The sequence below is a fragment of the Heterocephalus glaber genome, unplaced genomic scaffold (genome assembly GCF_053883595.1).
Source record: "Heterocephalus glaber isolate CG9 unplaced genomic scaffold, H.glaber_assembly_v1.0 deba00001428, whole genome shotgun sequence".
Lineage (NCBI taxonomy): Eukaryota > Metazoa > Chordata > Mammalia > Rodentia > Bathyergidae > Heterocephalus > Heterocephalus glaber.
Genome location: NW_028258293.1, coordinates 29,818,991 through 29,835,577, shown reverse-complemented (window position 1 = coordinate 29,835,577; position 16,587 = coordinate 29,818,991). Strand labels below are relative to the sequence as shown.

At 51.8% G+C, this 16,587-nt stretch overlaps 1 protein-coding gene across 3 annotated transcripts in view; it reads left to right on the top strand.

Annotated features, from left to right (window-relative positions):
* The first annotated feature begins 4,225 nt into the window (after window positions 1-4,225).
* The window catches only part of Arrb1 (arrestin beta 1), a 77,899-nt gene continuing 65,537 nt past the window's right edge, over window positions 4,226-16,587 (top strand). For 2 of the 3 annotated variants that reach the window (XM_087211941.1, XM_004863230.3), the window contains exon 1: window positions 4,228-4,377. In XM_087211941.1, the coding sequence (XP_087068067.1) occupies window positions 4,358-4,377 (20 nt within the window). In that variant the 5' untranslated portion in view covers window positions 4,228-4,357. Of the gene's footprint in view, window positions 4,378-16,587 lie in introns of all 3 variants that reach the window. The other variant, XM_087211943.1, reaches the window with a different exon arrangement.

The following is a 16,587-nucleotide window of genomic DNA, read 5'->3' as shown; positions in this document are numbered from 1 at the left end:
TAAAAGGAATTATTTCCCGAATTTCTCTCTCAATGGGTCTGCTATTTGCATATAAAAAGGCTATTGTTTTTTGAGTGTTGACCTTGTATCCAGCTACTCTGCTGAATCAAGACAGGGTTGATCTTTTGATCCTCCTGCTTCAGCCTCCCAAAGTGCTGGGATTAGGCTTGCACTACCATGCCTGGCATTCTTGGTTTCTTAACCCCTAACATCTCAAAGGACAGCATCAGTCAACTGCAAATCCTTTCTTGAAGAGGAAGCTAAGAACTCACCACCCATGCATCCCGCTACTCATGATGCAGGATGACATTCAGCTACCTGCCCAGCTAAACTGGAAGCTTTGGGTTTGAGCCCTAGCTCTACCTTTCATTTGCTATGTCCTTGGCTTTGGCACTGCCCCTCTTAGAGTTTTGTTTTCTCATCTACAAAGTAGGAATCCCCGCCACATTGCTGCTTGCCCCCACACTAGAGACAGGGTGCTACTATGTAGTTCAGTCTGGCCTTGAACTCACTATGTAGCATAGACTGGACTCAAACTCATGGTGCTCCTCCTGCTTCAGCCTCCTGAGTGCTGGGATTACAGGCGTGTATCACCAAGCCCAGCTAGAGAGCTTTTTTTTTTGTCCTACTGGGGATCAAACTCAGGACCTTGTGCTTGCAAGGCAGGCGTGGTGCCACTGAGCTAAATCTCAGGCCCTGGGAGCTTTTTCTAAGAGCACTTGTCCCTTGTCCTAGCACTCTGTTTCATTACTGTTTTATTTCCTAACACTTATCACTGCCTGAAATCATATTGCTGACATACTGGGTTCTCTTCAACATTACTACTTTTTCATTTTTATTAATTTTGATTATAGAAAGAATACATAACTATGTTTTCCATATTTGCTGACATGTACAGCAAAAGTCCTCTCTTACCTCCTCTTCCTCCTTCTTAGATCCCTCCTTGCAATGGAAGCTCTGTTTGTCTTGTTTTCCACTGACTTGTAAATTCCTAGAACCATGGGTGGCACATTCAGTTACTGAATAAACAGTAAATCAAGGGTCAAATTCTGGCTCTACTCTGTACTAGCTTCTCTCTGGGAGCATTAGAGAAAGGGAGGTCAGGGGCCAAGAGAAGGCTATGAATTTGGGCAAACCACTTAGTTTCTCTGAGTATCAGTTTGTCCATTTATATTTTTTAAAGGAAAAAAGAACATTTATCTCAAAGAATTATGAGCATCAAGTAGCACCAGGCACACCATACACACCCTTGTGAAGTTTGCAGGCTCGTGTGGATGTACTTGACATTCTGCATGTTGACTCCACAGCCTACCAATCTGTTCGGTGTCCCTAAATGTCAGAGCCATGCTATCCAAACTGGGCAAGGAAGAGCTATGTGGGAGTGGGGGGACCTGAAACCATCTGGTGCATCTTTCCAGATGGTTTGTTTTACTCAGAAGTAATGGAAAACATTATTTGTTATAGTAAAATAAATACAAATATTTATTGAACAGAAAGAAGAATTAGCCTGAATTTTAAAATTCAGGTGGTTTGGGCAGCAGCATGAGGAACACCATCAGACTTCATCTGGTGTGGTGAAACCCATGCTTTACATGTGATGTGATCAAAAAATACGGTGAATGTTTAAATTTTAAAAATTTATTACAGTAAACGACACATTGTCATTGATTTCCCTCAAAATAATCCCACTTACTTCAAACTCACTTATCCCATCATTTTTGTTACTTCCTGAAGCAGTTCTGGAAGTCCTCTTTTGTATATTGTACTGTCTTGGCTGCCTCAGGGTACTGAACTGATTTAAAACGTTTACCTTTTGTGGCCATTTTGAATTTGGGGAAAAGTGAGAAATCACATAGTGCCAGATTTGGTAAATAAGGTGGATGAAGACACATTGTAATGTTTTTACAAGCCTGCCTTTCCATTGGATATCATGCAGCAGCAGCATTCACCATATTTTTTTTTAATCACATTTTGTAAAAACACTCATGAAAGAGAACTTCCAGAACTGCTTTAGAAAGTGGGAAGCCACTGGACGTGGTGGTGCACACCTGTAACTCCAGCACTAGGAAGGCTGAGACAGTTTGAGGCCAGTCTGGGCTACATAGTGAGTTCAAGGTCAGCCTAGGCTGCATAATGAGCCCCTCCTGCAAAAAAAAAAGTGGTGAGCATGATAGGATAAGTGTATTTGAAATCAGGGGTAGTATTTTGAGGGGGATTAATGACAATGTGTCTTTTATTTTAATTAAAAAAAAATTTAAACAGTATTATTTGATCAACCCTTGTAGATGTGTAGATGGGAGGATCTGGCCTCTCCATCCTGGTTACAGGCCTTTCTGGCTCACAACATGAGCCTCCTGCCAGGAAGGAGGACTCTGGTCTGCTCCTCTCCAGATCCCTGACCCCTGCAAAAACAGCTGGTGGCTTCCTCTTAGGGGTGAGGCTGGGTAGAGTTCTGGGCCTTAACTTATTTTCCTCTCCCTCTCTCTCTCTGAACCCAAGTCTCACTCAAGCTAGGCTTGAACCCATGATCCTCTCTCCTCAGCCTCCTAAGTAGCTGGGATTACAGGCCTGCACCACTATGCTTGGCATAATTTTTTCCTGTTTTTTTCTTTTCTTTTTCTTTCCTTCTTTCTTTCTTTTTTTCTTTGGACAGCGTCTCACTATGTATGTAATTCAGGCTGGCCTCTAACTCACAGTGATCCTCCTGCATCAGCCTCCCAAGTGCTAGGATTACAGACGTGTGCCACCATGCCCGGCTCTCCTAACTGTTAATATTGCCCAGACATAGACCACCCTGCCTACCCATTAGCCTCTACTCTCCCCAGTCTGGACATAATTATAGTAATTATACTGGGATATCATTACCAGCTTTATATAAACAGCACACTCTATATAAACAGCATAGGTAACTACTTCTAAGCATAATTACAGGAGATGTTTCCAGGCTCACAACTGCATCACAGTAAATGGTAGCTTCCTTTCCTTCCATTAATATTCCAATATTAGGGACCTATCATGTCCAATTAGCCAAATCCTAGTGGGGACGGGCGAGAAAGACCTCACATTCTGCCATTACCTGCAAAGCAATGAGAGGCCTCTGGCAAAGCAGGGCCCCTCAAGATCTCCTCTAGGAGCTAGAGAAGGGATTAAAGCCCAGCCCTACCCTGCCCCTTCTTAGCCTCTGGGTTCTTTGGGCGGGGGCAGAGGAAACCACCTATTGTTTTTTCGGGGTTGGGGATGAGGTCAGGAGAGGAGCCAGGATTTCTGAGGACACCAAGGAGCCTGAAGAGGGGTGGGTTAACCTGTGCTGGGCAGCAACTGTGTGCAGGCACCCAGGAAAGCCAGCAAACGCAAGTGAGTCTCTTCATCCTATTAACTCATGTTCAGGCAGTAATTGGTAACCCCACTGCACAGGTCTGGAATGGGTTTGGAGGGCGCTGGTGTCCAGGGTCATTCCCAACAGTAGGCCATGGAGCTGGACCTCAGCGCTTTCCGGGATGCTCCCCAGCCGAGCCACACTCTCAGACCAGACCTGCAGCTGGCCAGCTCTCTGCCCCTTTCTTATCTCCTCTTCGCACAGCTTCCTCTTTCTGGCTGACATCCCCTGTCCCTGCTGACCTCTGACACTCTCCTACGCCAGCAATTTCCTGGTGTCCACAGAGCCTGCCGCTCCTCCACCCCTTTCCTGTGCCTGCTGAGTTGTCGAGGTGTTATCACTCCAGAGGGGTGGGGGTGGGGAGGGTAGAGCACAGGGCCAAGGCCTGGCCAGGCTTCTGGAGTCTCCCACCGTTCCAAGGGGGGCACCGCCCCAGGCTGGGCGTAGGAGTCGGCGGACCTTGGGCTTTTCGGCTTCCCTCCACCGGCACACACAAAGGCTGCCCCGGCGTGCTCGGGAGAGCGCGCTCACACCCACGGCCGTGCGCACACACGCACAGCTGCACAAAGACGTGCACACCTCACCATCCACACTAATACAGTCCTAATAGGCCAGCGCACACAGCCGTGCACACGCACAAACGCGTGTGCACACACGCGAGCGTGTACTCGGGTGGACTCTCGAACGCTGACCCCGCCGCCCTGCCCCGGGCTCGCGCACCCGAAGACACAGACCCGGAGACAGGCACACGCGCGCGCAGCCCGCGAGGCTCCACGCCCCTGGCCGCGGCCCGGGAGCTGTGCTGAGCTGCGGGCGGCAGGCGGCGGGTGGGGACCCGGGGCGGGGGCGGCGCGGCCGGCAGAGCAGAGGAGGCGGAGCGGGGAGCCGGGAGCGGACTGGCCCGCGCTCCGCCTGCCGGGCGGGGATTTTCCAGCCTGGTCGCTGACGCCGCGGATCTCCCTGCGGCCGCCACCACGGACCATGGGCGACAAAGGGACACGGTGAGTGCGGACAGCCGTTCGGCCGGGCGCGCGTGGGGGCGAACGGGGGGAGGACGTGGCGGGGGCTCTAGTCGGCGACCTGGCTCTGCGTGTGTGGTCACTCGAGGACCTGGCACCCAGTTCTCCGCCGAGGTCTCCAGTGTGGTCACTGGCAGGAGCCGTGGGCAGAGGTGCCGAGAGGGCGAGGATCGGGCCATTCCTGGGCTCGCAGCTTCTAGCCGAGACACACTAGCTCACCTACACACTCGCTAACACGCAGCCCTGTCTGCAGACTCATACGCTGTGGGGCAGCTGACACACAGCAAGCACACGCAAACTGACACAGACACACTCATGGTGGCACACATCGACAGCCGCGGCCACACACCCGTCACATACAGCAACACGATGTCACACACACTCTGGCACACACTTGTCTGTCAACACATTCTTGCCGACAGTCCTGTTGGCATACACAGGTCACACTACCGGGCACCAACCCTAACAGACCCTCCTAGGGGCAAATGCATGTGGGCATATACTGGTACATACAGTGTCACTTGGACTCTAACACGCTCTATTGCTGGCACACGCATGTTGTCACCCTCACTGACATGACATGATGCTGGCATACGTCTCCCCAACACGGTGGAAGGCAGTCCCACACCAATGTTGACCCCTACAGGTGCACACTGAATTAATGCCCACATGGACTGGTACCTCACAGGCACAAGCTGCTAGCCTGGGGACTGCTGACACACTCCTCCAGACCCCAGTGACAGAGTAGAGACACACCCATCACACTGGCTGGAGGCGACACCCCCCCCCACCCCCCCGCCCCAAGCTGGATAAGCTGGCCCCATCCTAGCTGCTTCCTTTCCTTCTGGCCTACTATGCCTGGGGGTCTAGGCAGGAGCTGCTTCCAGCTGTAGTGGAGAGAGGGACTCCTGTCTTCTTAGAGCCTGCCCTGAAATTCAGCCTTGGGCTAGATTCTGCCTTGAAGAGGGGACACTGGGACAAAAGGGAGAGGGGGCTGGGGCAGGACAGCTCCCAGAGGCCACACTTCTGGCCAGACAAGCCCTGATCCGCTGCACTCCCCTCCACATCCCTCCCTCGGAGGCCTCTCCCTCAGGTCCTCTTCCAACCTCTTCTGCACCTGCTCATTTTCATTGTTTTCTTTCCTTTCCTTTCCTTAGGTCCCACCTCTCCCTCCTTTCTCTCCCTCTCCTCGCTTCCAGTGTTTATTTATTGAGCTCCTGCTGTGTACTAGGCATAGTGTGAGAATCAAACATTTGGAAGATATGTTCTTCCCCTGAAGGAACTAACAGTCCAGAGAGAAGCAACTCCTGTCATCGTCACATTTCAGGGCCCCTGACAAAATGATTTCTCTTCCACTCTCATCTGAGACTCTCAATAGCATGGGAAAGGCCCTCTAATGATTATTCCCATTTTCCAAGAGAAGAATCAGGCTCAGAGGTAACTCAGACTCCTAATTTTGAGAAATAGTTTCCCAGCCACCATTCTGACAGTTCTTCAAGGAGGTTAATTTTCCTCTTCCTGCTTTCCCAAAGAGGAAACAGAGGGTTAGAGAGGTCACTTGATTTGCTTAAGGTCAAGAGGGGTCAGAAGCAGGCAGAAGCCGAGTGCCCTTGGTCTCTGTCTCTGGCTTACCCTGGGCACTGTCAGGCTCCTCATGGGTCCCAGGATGAGGACTGGGAGGGGTTCCCTGCGCTATGCAGGAGGCCCAGCCTTGATACTGCAGAAGATCATGAGGTGTCTGCATTCACCTTCATGGCAGGTCCCCATTGCAGCCTGCTGGCCAGCACTGTGACCCAGTCACTGTCCTTGGGAGTGTGTGTGACTCCCTCCTCTAGCACATCTGCCCCAGAGCCAAGACCCTCCTGCCCTATGTGGTCAGGCTTCTCTCCCTGAAGGGCAAAGCAGGGTGTCAGGAGCCGTGGTTCTTCTTTGTTCTCCTGTGCTGCTTCCTGAGCAGGGTGACTCAGCCCCTCTTAGGCTTCTCTGTGACTTGGGGAGAAGTGCCATTGGTCCTTGGCTGGCATGAGTTGTCAGCATGAGGACTCCACTGGCACCTGTTGGAGACTGTCTCTGGGGCCAAGGCTTTTTCTTCGACTCCTGCTGCTCTGTCTCCAACTTGCTGGTGAACCTTGGGGACACTGAAAATCATCTTCACCTTTCTCACCTTAGTTTTCCCATCTGTAAATTGGAGTTGTCAATATTTAGATTTTCTCACAGCTCTCCTTGCATTTACTGAATTTACTGGGCATGAGAGCAGGTGCTGCCTAAGGCCTGGAAACAAATTCTGGCTGACACCCCCCTATACTGTAATCCTGCTCCCCCCTCAGGTTTCCCTGCAGCCCCACAAGGACTCCCTCTCCCTCCCCTCTCCCCGACAGATTTCTGCATAACTCAGAAGAGAGAGGCAAAATCACTAATAGGCTGTATTCCTGTCTTATTCCATAAGCCATAAGATTCTACTTCATGAATTGGAAGAGGACACTGCAAATATCCAGTATTCTAGAAGGATCAGGAGTCATCACCTTCATCCTTGTATCTGGAATTGCAACCTACATAGCAAAGTGACAATGGAAACAAATCAGAAACTGTCACTGCCCTCTAGGAACTCCCAGGGTTGGGGGGAAAGAAGGGATGAGACAAACACTTGGACAGGACTATTACAGGGCAGGAGTATGATGATGGTTGCCGTAACAAGGTGCTTTGGGAACCATACTACATTGATTGAACAAATGTTGACTGAGTGCCTTCTGAGTGGCGTGTCCAGGGATGAATGAGTCCACTCTGTCACCAGAGGATTTATAGCAGAGTGGGTGATTATAATGTAAAGTGACAGGTACTGTGGGAGGTTAAGGAGGAGTCCCCAACTCGGTCCTGGACAGGGATTATGATAAGGAAGCTTCCCTGGGAAGGACGTGGCCTCAGCGCTGCAGAGCTTCATTCACCTGGAAGGCCAAAAGGGTGGGACTGAGGATGTCATGCCTGGCCGAGGGTGCAGAATGTGCACAGCCCGGAGGTATGAAGCAAGATGAAGAATGTGCAGAGGCTTGGGCTGGGATGATGAGTGGCCAGTCTTACCCAGCCTGGGGGTGTCAAGCTAAGGGGACGGGATTTTCCCCTGAGGCTGGTAGTGATTCAGAAGGTGGACCCAAAGATTTTTCAGAAGTGGAAGGACAGGAGTGGATTTTCCTCTCAGAGAAGTATCTCTGGCAGTAGCCAGGGGGATAGATGGGAAGAGCAGGCCAGGAAGCAGGGGGACCTACGAGGTGGTTGGGGTGAAGCCTGAGAACTATGGCTGTGAGCTCAGAATGAAGGCTATGAAAAGATGGATCTAAGGAATAGAAAGAGAAGGAAAAAGAGGTGGAGTCCATCAGCCTTGCTGGTTGAACTCAGATCTTTGCCGAGTGTCTGGTATATGTTAGAATTATGTGCATAATCTCACTGGATTCTCTCCAAGACCTAGTAACATAGGGATTGTTGTTCCCATTTTACAGATGAGGAAGCAGACTAGGAGAGATAGCTAATTCAGCCAGTAGGCTCCTGAATTGAGGCCTCTCTGCTACTCAATAATTTCATCCAGACAGAGAGATTTTTCTGACTCATAGTTGGCCTCCCTGGTCTTGCTGTTCCCACTCACTCTAAAAGCAACGTGAAGGATCAGATTTAGACAGCAGGAGGGACTTCCCAAGGGCAGTGGGATGGAATAGCATTTCCTTTTCTGCAGATGTTTATGAACTCTTCTTTTTTCTGGGGGAGAAGAGTGGCTGTGATGAGGATGTGTAACCACCAGCTCTCTGTGAACTTTGGCTGTCATTTCTCCTGGTGGTTGAGCCCTGTGTGACCCGTCTTGGCTGGAACACGGGGAAGTCCTGTGGCTTTGGCCAGGACTGCTTCTGGGGCTGCTGGAATGGGAGGGGTGAGCCTGGCCCACTGTCCCTGATTCCAGGCTGGCCTCTGGGTTTCAAGCTTCCCAGGCAGCTCTCTTTCTTCCAAGGAGGCGGAAGCCTCCTACTGGCATGGGCTTCAGGGTCCTAAGTTGTGGCCTTGCCACCTCTGGGGCTTTGTCACCTTAGGCCATGGCAATGGAAGAACAACATACCAGGTGTCAGCATCTCCAAGTGACCTCCTGGCCTCCACTACTGCCAGGGTGACCATGCTCAGGCATGCAGGGGGTGGCATCAGTCTGGCAGGGAAGTTAGGGCAGCTGGCTGTGAACTAGAATGAGGATGAGGAGGGAGACTTCTACAGAGATGGGCCTGGACCTTGGGCTAGGGCTTGAGGTAGGAAGCCAGGATTTGCAGTCTTCACTGTCGACACTGGTGGTTGCCTTGGGGAATGGGGACAACATAGTGTGGAGAGAAGGTAGTGAGTGGAAGGGAGGATGGTTAGGCACAGTTGGGCCTTGGGAGCACCAGTGCCTGGCAAGGAGAGAAGAGCCAGGAAGCTTAGGACTGCTGGGCCCTGAGTCCACAGATGCAGGGAAAGACCCACAGAAGAGGAGCTGCAGCAAGACTCCTCACATTTAGCCAGAAGGCAGTGGTGGGTGACTGGAGGTTTGGGTGGCATTTTGTACACAGCTGGACTGTAATGCAGAGGAGAGAGTGGATGAGCTCTGCTTTTCTGCATGTCTAGAGTGTGCTCTGGGCTGGGCAGGGGAGGCTGTGGTGTGGGCACTGGCAGGTTATCCTGTCCACTCCCTCCTCTGCCTTGTGCCACTGCCCTGCACTGTTGTCCTTTCAGGGCCAGGCTGACACCTAGGAGGAACATTAGTGGAGTGGGAACTAGTCCCAGCTCAAGGCGTGCACTTTGCTGCCTCCTGAAGGGTAGGGCCTCTGACTCTGACCGGGGGACTTAAGAAGCTTCCCAGAGTATGTGACCCTGAGCTGGGTGCTGGGGTATGAGGAAGGCTTTGAGGGAGGAGGGTGTTTGAGATAGAAGGAAAAGCCCTTGCTAAGGGCCAGACATTGGCTCAGGTGTGGGAGTGAAGGGCAAGGCTGTGGTGGTTGGGGGGGGGGTGTTTGTGGCAGCCCTGGCCAGCAGGCTTGGATGTGGGAGAGACTGTGTGCTATGGCACGTCTTCCCTCATTCATTCAGGCCCTGGGAGTCTTTGCCCCCTCCAGTTGGTGTGCTCCTTTGGGTTTGGGGCTGCTGCTGTCTGTTGGCCCATCATCCACCTCTGGGTCTGGTTCAGAGGAGATGTTTGGCCGAGGTTTGTTGAACTAGACCCAACTCTTTCCTCCTTTCTTGCCTTTGCTGTCAGCCCTAAGTACTGAAATTATGTCTTTCCCTTTGGGGAATCCTCAGAATGAAAGTGATGCTTCTCACATTAGACTGGATGTTCAGGGGAGGGCGGCCATGATTCCTCCATTAGACTGGGAAGTTCTGAGGGAAGGGGATGTACCACCCTGTCATATGGGGCTCCTGAGGGCAGGGCCTTGTCTCTTGCATGGTGCTGGGATTAGAACAGATGTCTTCTAGGTGGTTTCTAGACACCACTTTCTCCCATAAAAGACAAGTCCTGTCCCAGGAATGGCTTGAGTCCTAGCAGAGGTGGAGAATGAGGGTTAGGGGGTAGGGTGACTGCTTTGAGTGGGGAACAAAGGACTCTGTTGTCCCAGTCCCCTTTCTCCCTCCCTCCCTGAGGGCCCTGGCTGGGTCATCTCTCGGGAGACAGCCTCCTCCTTCTTCGGACTGGCCCCATCTTTAGTCCTACTTCAGAGGAACTTCTTGTTCCTGCCTGGGAGACATCATGCCAGACAAGCCCCCAGCTGCACCCCCAGGGACTGAATCTAGCAGGTCCCTGGAGCTCTGTGTGACTGAGGTCACCACAGGGGCTAAGCAGCTTTCCTTGTGCCTAGGGCTGGGCCACACTTGGCTGAGACCACCAAGGAGGTTGGGTCCCCCGTACCTTGAATGGATCTGACTGTTGATGCTACAGAGCCTCTAGCAAGCTGAGTGCTATGACCTGTGTCAGGGCCAGCAGGAAGCAAGACTTGCTCAGTGTCCCAGCTGTTCAGGGTTCGTATCTAGGCATAGGTGAAGCAGTAAGTCCCTTTCATGCTGGACCTGGGCCTCGGAACTCACAAGTAGTTCCCCGGGTCCTTCTGCAGCTTCATCCCATCTCCCATCTTTGCCAGAAATGACAGGGGTGAGTTTTGGCAAAGGGCCAGGGGAGGGGGTGAGGATAGACTTCTGGGTGTTACCATGCCAGGAGGGTCCTAATGGGTGCTCTCTCCTGATTACTCATTGCTGTGTGACCTTGGGCACACCGTTCACTCACTCTGGGCCCTGGTGTCCTTGTGGGAGTCAAGTGGCCAGTATGTGTGAGACTCCTCTATGTTCTGCTAGTGGGTTAGAGGTGGCCAAAAATGAAGGATCAGATATCTCAGGCCTCTGTCACAGACCAGTGAGTCTGAGATTTGGAAGGAGCAGAGTCCTTGGTAGGGTTTGTGAAGGTTGCTGAGGGTCAGGAGGGATTTACCTTTGGCTTGAAAGGGTTGTACTGTCTTCCATGGGTTCAAGTCCTCCTTCGATGACCACTTTTACCTCCCTGGTCTCATCTGTCTCCTCTAGGGCTTCAAAGCATCTGGAGTACCCTGCATGTCCTTGAAGGTCATTCTCTTTGCCCAGGCAGTTTCTTCCTCATGGATGCCCTTCCCTCCCTTCCCTTCAAGGCTCCAGGAGTCTCCAGGCTGCCCTGGGGTCCTCTTCTGTCCCCACTTCTTCCTTTGGGATCTGATCAGCATAGATGAGAAGCTGATTAGCATAGAGATTACACTCTGGGAAGAGCCAGATTTCCTGGTTTCAAATCTAAGCTCTGACCCTCACCAGCTGGGTACGTCAACCTATTGTTAACTCTTACTCTGCTGTAGCTTCCTCATCTGTAAAATTGGGTAGGTGGTTACCTTGAGGATTAAATGAGTGGAAATGAGTATAGCTCAGAGAGTTCCTGGCACAAGGTCTCCTTGAGTCGCTCTGTGAGTCTGAGTTCTTGGGTCTGCGTCCCTCCCCAGGCTGAGCTCCCCCGGGGAGAGACCTTGACTGATTCAGTTTTTTGTTTTGTTTTTTTTGGTACCGGGGATCAACTCGGGACTTTACACTTTTGAGGCAGGAGACGGCACTAGTGAGCTAAATCCCCAGTTGACAGATTCATTTTTGAGGCCTCAAAGGACTCATCACAAGCCTGTGATGTTGTTGGCCCTTAGTACCCAGTAGGGCCTGGATCACATGTGCATCCTCCTCCAGGAAGCCCTCAGTGATCTCCAGATGCTTTGCCATCTTCTCCCTTGCACGCACTGGCTCCTCCTCTGTGTGGCTTCTGGTTATGTGCACACTTGTGACATTGTCATATGAATTCAAGAACTCTCCAAGGGCATCTGGCTGGGTCTGCTTGTCTCTAGCACCTGCATAGGCCTGGCATGGCACTGAGCTCCATAAATATTTGTTCAGCCAAGGAAGCTGAACGTAAGTGGTTGACTGGGAGAAGATAAACTGGGGTATGGGACAGTGTGATTAGTGAGGATGGTAGGGCTCTTGGTGCTTTCAAAATACTATAGAGAAGCTGAGTGTGGTGCTGCACACCTGTGATCCTAGCGCTCAGGAGGCTGAGGCAGGATAACTGCAAATTCAGGGCCAGTCTGGGATACATAGGAAGCTTAAGGCCAGCCTGAACTACACCCGGAGACCTTGTAACAACCAAACAAATAAACAAATAAACAAACACCAGCCAACTACACAAAACCCATAAACTAAACCAAACCAAACCAAACCAAATCAAAACAAAACAAAATACTGCAGAGTAGCCCAGAACCACAAGAATTAGATTATTTTTTGTGGCTCAAAGGTCAGATTTCAGTGGATGAATGGCTTTTACCTTGCTGGGAGAATGTGTTTTCTGACAACCAGAGCTTCCTGCCATGGGGTCAGTGGCTCATTGTGGCCCTGGGCCTTGGCTCCTGCTGCTCTGCCATCTCAAATCCGACCTAACTTTTCTCTGCATGTCCTAATCCTACTTCCTGAATGCGTGCCATGGAGCCATCCTCTCCTGGCTTCCAGAGGGGAGGTTCTGCTCATTGCTCCCAGATTCAGTCATTCCCTGATTCTTTCCTGGGTCTGGACAGTGGCTGGGAGAGTAGGGCATCCCCTCCTCAGGCTGGACATTTGGGTCTGGCTCAGGTATACCCAGTGTGGTTTGACCTGGCCTAAGGAAGGTGCCATGGCTCCCGATGGCCTGTGGTGATCAAGGAGCTCTTTATGCAGCTGGAGAACCCTCCCTTGGCCAGCAGAGCCCAGAGCTCCCTATCGGCTGCCCACTGGGCAAGTGCTCAGAACCCACTTCATTACTGGGGACAGAATTCTGGGCACTGGATCCAGCAGGCTGCGGTCATAATCAGCTAATTAAACCACCCAAGAATTGTTCCTTGGCCCAGAGGAGTGGAGGGGAGGGAGTCATGCGGTGAGAGTGGGAGGCTCAGAACTGGCCCTGCTGGGCAGAGCTGGGGAGCAGGGAGAGAGACAGACAGGTGCAGAGAGGGTGCCATCTGGGGAGAGCTCCCAGGTGACCTGGGAGCCAGGAACCAACTTCTTCGCTGTCCCTCTGATACCAGGGCAAGCTGCTTCTCTCAAGGCCTCAGTTCTCCATGTGTCAAGTAGGAAGTGGGAGTGGCTTTGGGGTGGGCTTTCTTTTCATTTTACAGAAGGCAGGTGGCCTCAGTAGCAGGCTGTTCTATACAAGATCCCTTGGCCTACAGTAGCCTTTTGGGAGGGCAGAGGTGGTCTGATCCACCCAGGACTGAGCTGCAGTAAGTTATTCAGAAGGGAAGATTTGCTGACAGCAAACTCATTCACCTGCCTCCCAAGCATATCCTGTCCTTGGTCCTGACTTAATCCCTGCCCTGTCCTCAGGACCCTCCTAGGCTCCCCAAACTACCAACTTCAGGGAGAGACTGTTGAGTGCTTAGGGTTCTTTCCCCAGGGCCCAGCAGTGTCTTCAATCTCTGTAAAAATTGCCCAGTAGCACCTCCCGGGTATGTGTGGAAAGGACCCTCAGAGGCCAAGAATGGAGTATGGATTTTAGAGCCAGCCTCAGCTTTGCTATCAAGCTCTATTGCTCACTACTTCCATGACCTTGGTCAAGAATCTTAGACTCTCCAGCCTCCGTTTATCACTTGAGAAATGGCTTTAATACCACACCCCTACTGCATAGGATTGCTATGGGCAGGGGGCTTAGGGCTTGATTGAAAGTCCTTACTGTTATCCAAGGCTGGGGATCTCATCTTTTGTCTTCATAACCCTGCCTCCTGCCCCCCATCTGACCAGGTCATGTGTGCACACAGCTTCTGGTTATTTGCACACTTACAGGTGGCTCAGGGCAAAGGAAAAGCTCAGAGATGGAAATGACAGGAAAAGGAAGTGAGATTGCCCAGGCCAGGCAAGCAGCACTGCTTTGAGGCCGGGCCCTCCCCTTTGGCCCCTCAGCCAGAGCAGATTCTCTAGAAGGAAGTGGGAGAGATTGGACAGGCAGAAGCTGGGAGAGGTTATGGAGGGAGGGCCTTGGCATCCTAGACCCAGGCCTCTCTCTTTAGCCCCCACCCGCCTGGTTGCAGAGCCCAGAGCCTGGTTTTCTGCCAGGGAAGCCAGCCGGCCAATGTTTCACACACTCAGAAAACAACAGGCTTTCCTGGTTCCCAGCCCCTAGCAGGAGGTGCTTGCCACAGAGGTCCATGAGGTCTGAGGGAGAGGCAGTAGAGGAGGGAAGGAGGCCCCACCCCCTCTCCCAGCCTCCACAGCCACCATGCAAATGCTGGGCTGTGACTTGCAGGGGCCTCTGACTCCAAGGAAGCCAGTTACATAAGTCAGCATGACTCCCTGCTCCTTTCTCCTCTCCTCCCCAGAGGGACCCAGGAGGAGAAGGAGGGGGAGGAAGAGGAAGAAGAGGAAGAAGAGAGGGAGGAGGCTTCGACAGGCACTGCTTTGCTCAGAATTCCTGGTGTCAGCAGGTCATGGTGACCATCCACCTGGTGGGGTGGTGGTCAGACTGCCCACACGCTTTGGGGTAAGCTGTGTGGCTGCCTCAGTGCAGGCCATTGGGGCTGGCTCTGAGCACCACCTCCTCCTACACCCCTGGGAGCTGAGCTGCAAAGGGAGAAGCTTCATTAGAGGAAACAGGCCGCAGTCCTGAGATAATTTGCCTACAAACTGCCCCCAGAGGGGAGCTGGCCTCTCTGCAGCCAAAGGAACAAATAGCCAGCACTTTTCAGTTTGTTCCGTTCAACTCCACAAACATTTCTCCAGTGCTGGCTGGGTACTGGGCTCAGATTTCCACTATAGCATATCCCTAACGTGGCCCAGCCTACCGCAGTCTCCTGGTGCAAAGGCAATTTGAGGAGCAGCTCTTCCTGTCTCCCACCCAACACCAGACCCTTTCTCTGAGACTAGGATCCTGGTCTTGGATCATCCTGACCTGGGGCATTCCAGGGGCTTTGGGCTAGGAGTTTTCAGGGTTGATTTATGCCTTTTCTATTAGGCCACCTCTGCTGCCCAGGACTTCCTGCTGCCTAGGACTTTCTGTGAACAAAGGTTTGTCTATTTGCCACATCTGTATTGGACACTTCAGATATGAAGAGGAGGCAAATCTTGACCCTCGAGGTGCTTATATGTTTTGAAAGAGAAGAAGTAGATGATCACAACCTGCTGTCAGGAGAGGAGTAAAGGGGATCAGTTTATACTGGGGAGAAAGCAACCCAGGGTGACGGTTCAGAGCGAGCACCTCAGAAGAGGGGCACTCAGGCAGGCTTTGGAAGGTGCATTTGATGGAGCCAGAGGGGAGACTGTCTGGGTGGTATCTGTGATGCTGGCCTTCACCCAGGACTGTTTCCTCACCAGAGACTGGAGAGCCCTCTTAGGGTTAGGCAGTGTCAGGCACTGGCCTCATGGGAAGTCTTGGGAATGTAGACTGCTTAACAACAACAACAACAACAACAACAAAAACAACAACAACATCAACAACAACAGTAGCAGCAGCAGTAGCAGCCACCATCACTACCACCTAAGATAAAAAGTGAAAGTTCTGCCCTGTGACGTCACAGTTAGTGTTTTGGTGGGAGAGGAAATGAAATAGGTACTGTGTATCCAGAACACCCGGCTTAGACTCACCACTGGAAACCAGATCTGCCCAGGGTCTGCGCTGATAGAGGACGGGGAGATCACAGTGTCTCTCTGTCAAAGCAGATTCTGCAGAGGGCTGGCAGCTGCAGGGTCCCAGGGCTCCTGGGGGAGCCAATGAAGTGTCCAGTTTGGGGCTGTGGGGTGGCAGCCAAGGGCATGTGTGCTGGTCTCTACATGTTGGAGGCTATCTTCAGGGACATTGAACCACATGTTGTGGAGAGGGGCATGGAGCCAAGATTCTCACTCTCCCCTACTAATAACGGTGTGCCTGTGAACTTTTCAGTCTCTGGGAGGTTGTTTCTCTCCTTTCTCTGGAGTGTTTGTGCTAATGAAGGTGTCCAGCACATTAGCAGAGTTTATCAGGTGGTTGATAATATCATGGGTCTTTATGGCCCCAGGGCATTGGGAGAAACCTAGAGGCATTTAGAAACTCAGTAGTTCTTTTTTTTTTTTTGCAACAAATTTTGTTTTTAATATCCTGAAAATTACACAGATGAAGACATGTAGTAATCAGTGGTCACTATCACATAGTTGGCCTACTCACATATGGAGCCACCTTTTCTGCAGCAGCCATTCAGTGGGTAGAATGAGCCCAACTAGCCATCTAGGATGTTCACTGTTTTGCAGAGTAAACTTCATAATAAGAAGAACTTTCAGAGAACCATGATGGGGCCCCAAACTGAGCCCTGGCCAGGTCACAGACTGACCTGTCTTCTTCCAGTTCCAGCCTCCATTTGGGTGTAGGGCTGAGAGCTGGGTGCACTGAACTCCATGCACCCAGAAGAGAAACCTAGTCCCTCCCTTGGGCAGCCCCAGCTCGGGACACTCAAACCAAATGGGGATGGCTACAAGGCTTCTTCCTGTTCTGCTCCCACTGGTTTAGTTCAGATCCCACTTTTGGCCTGGATTCTGACAGTAGTCTTCTTGTTCCTGTCCTTCTGTTCATTCTAAACTCTTCAAGCCTCGTGTGTGTATGTGTGTAGGGGGGTGGTACTGGGGACTGAACTACTGAACCCAGAGCTTTCACAT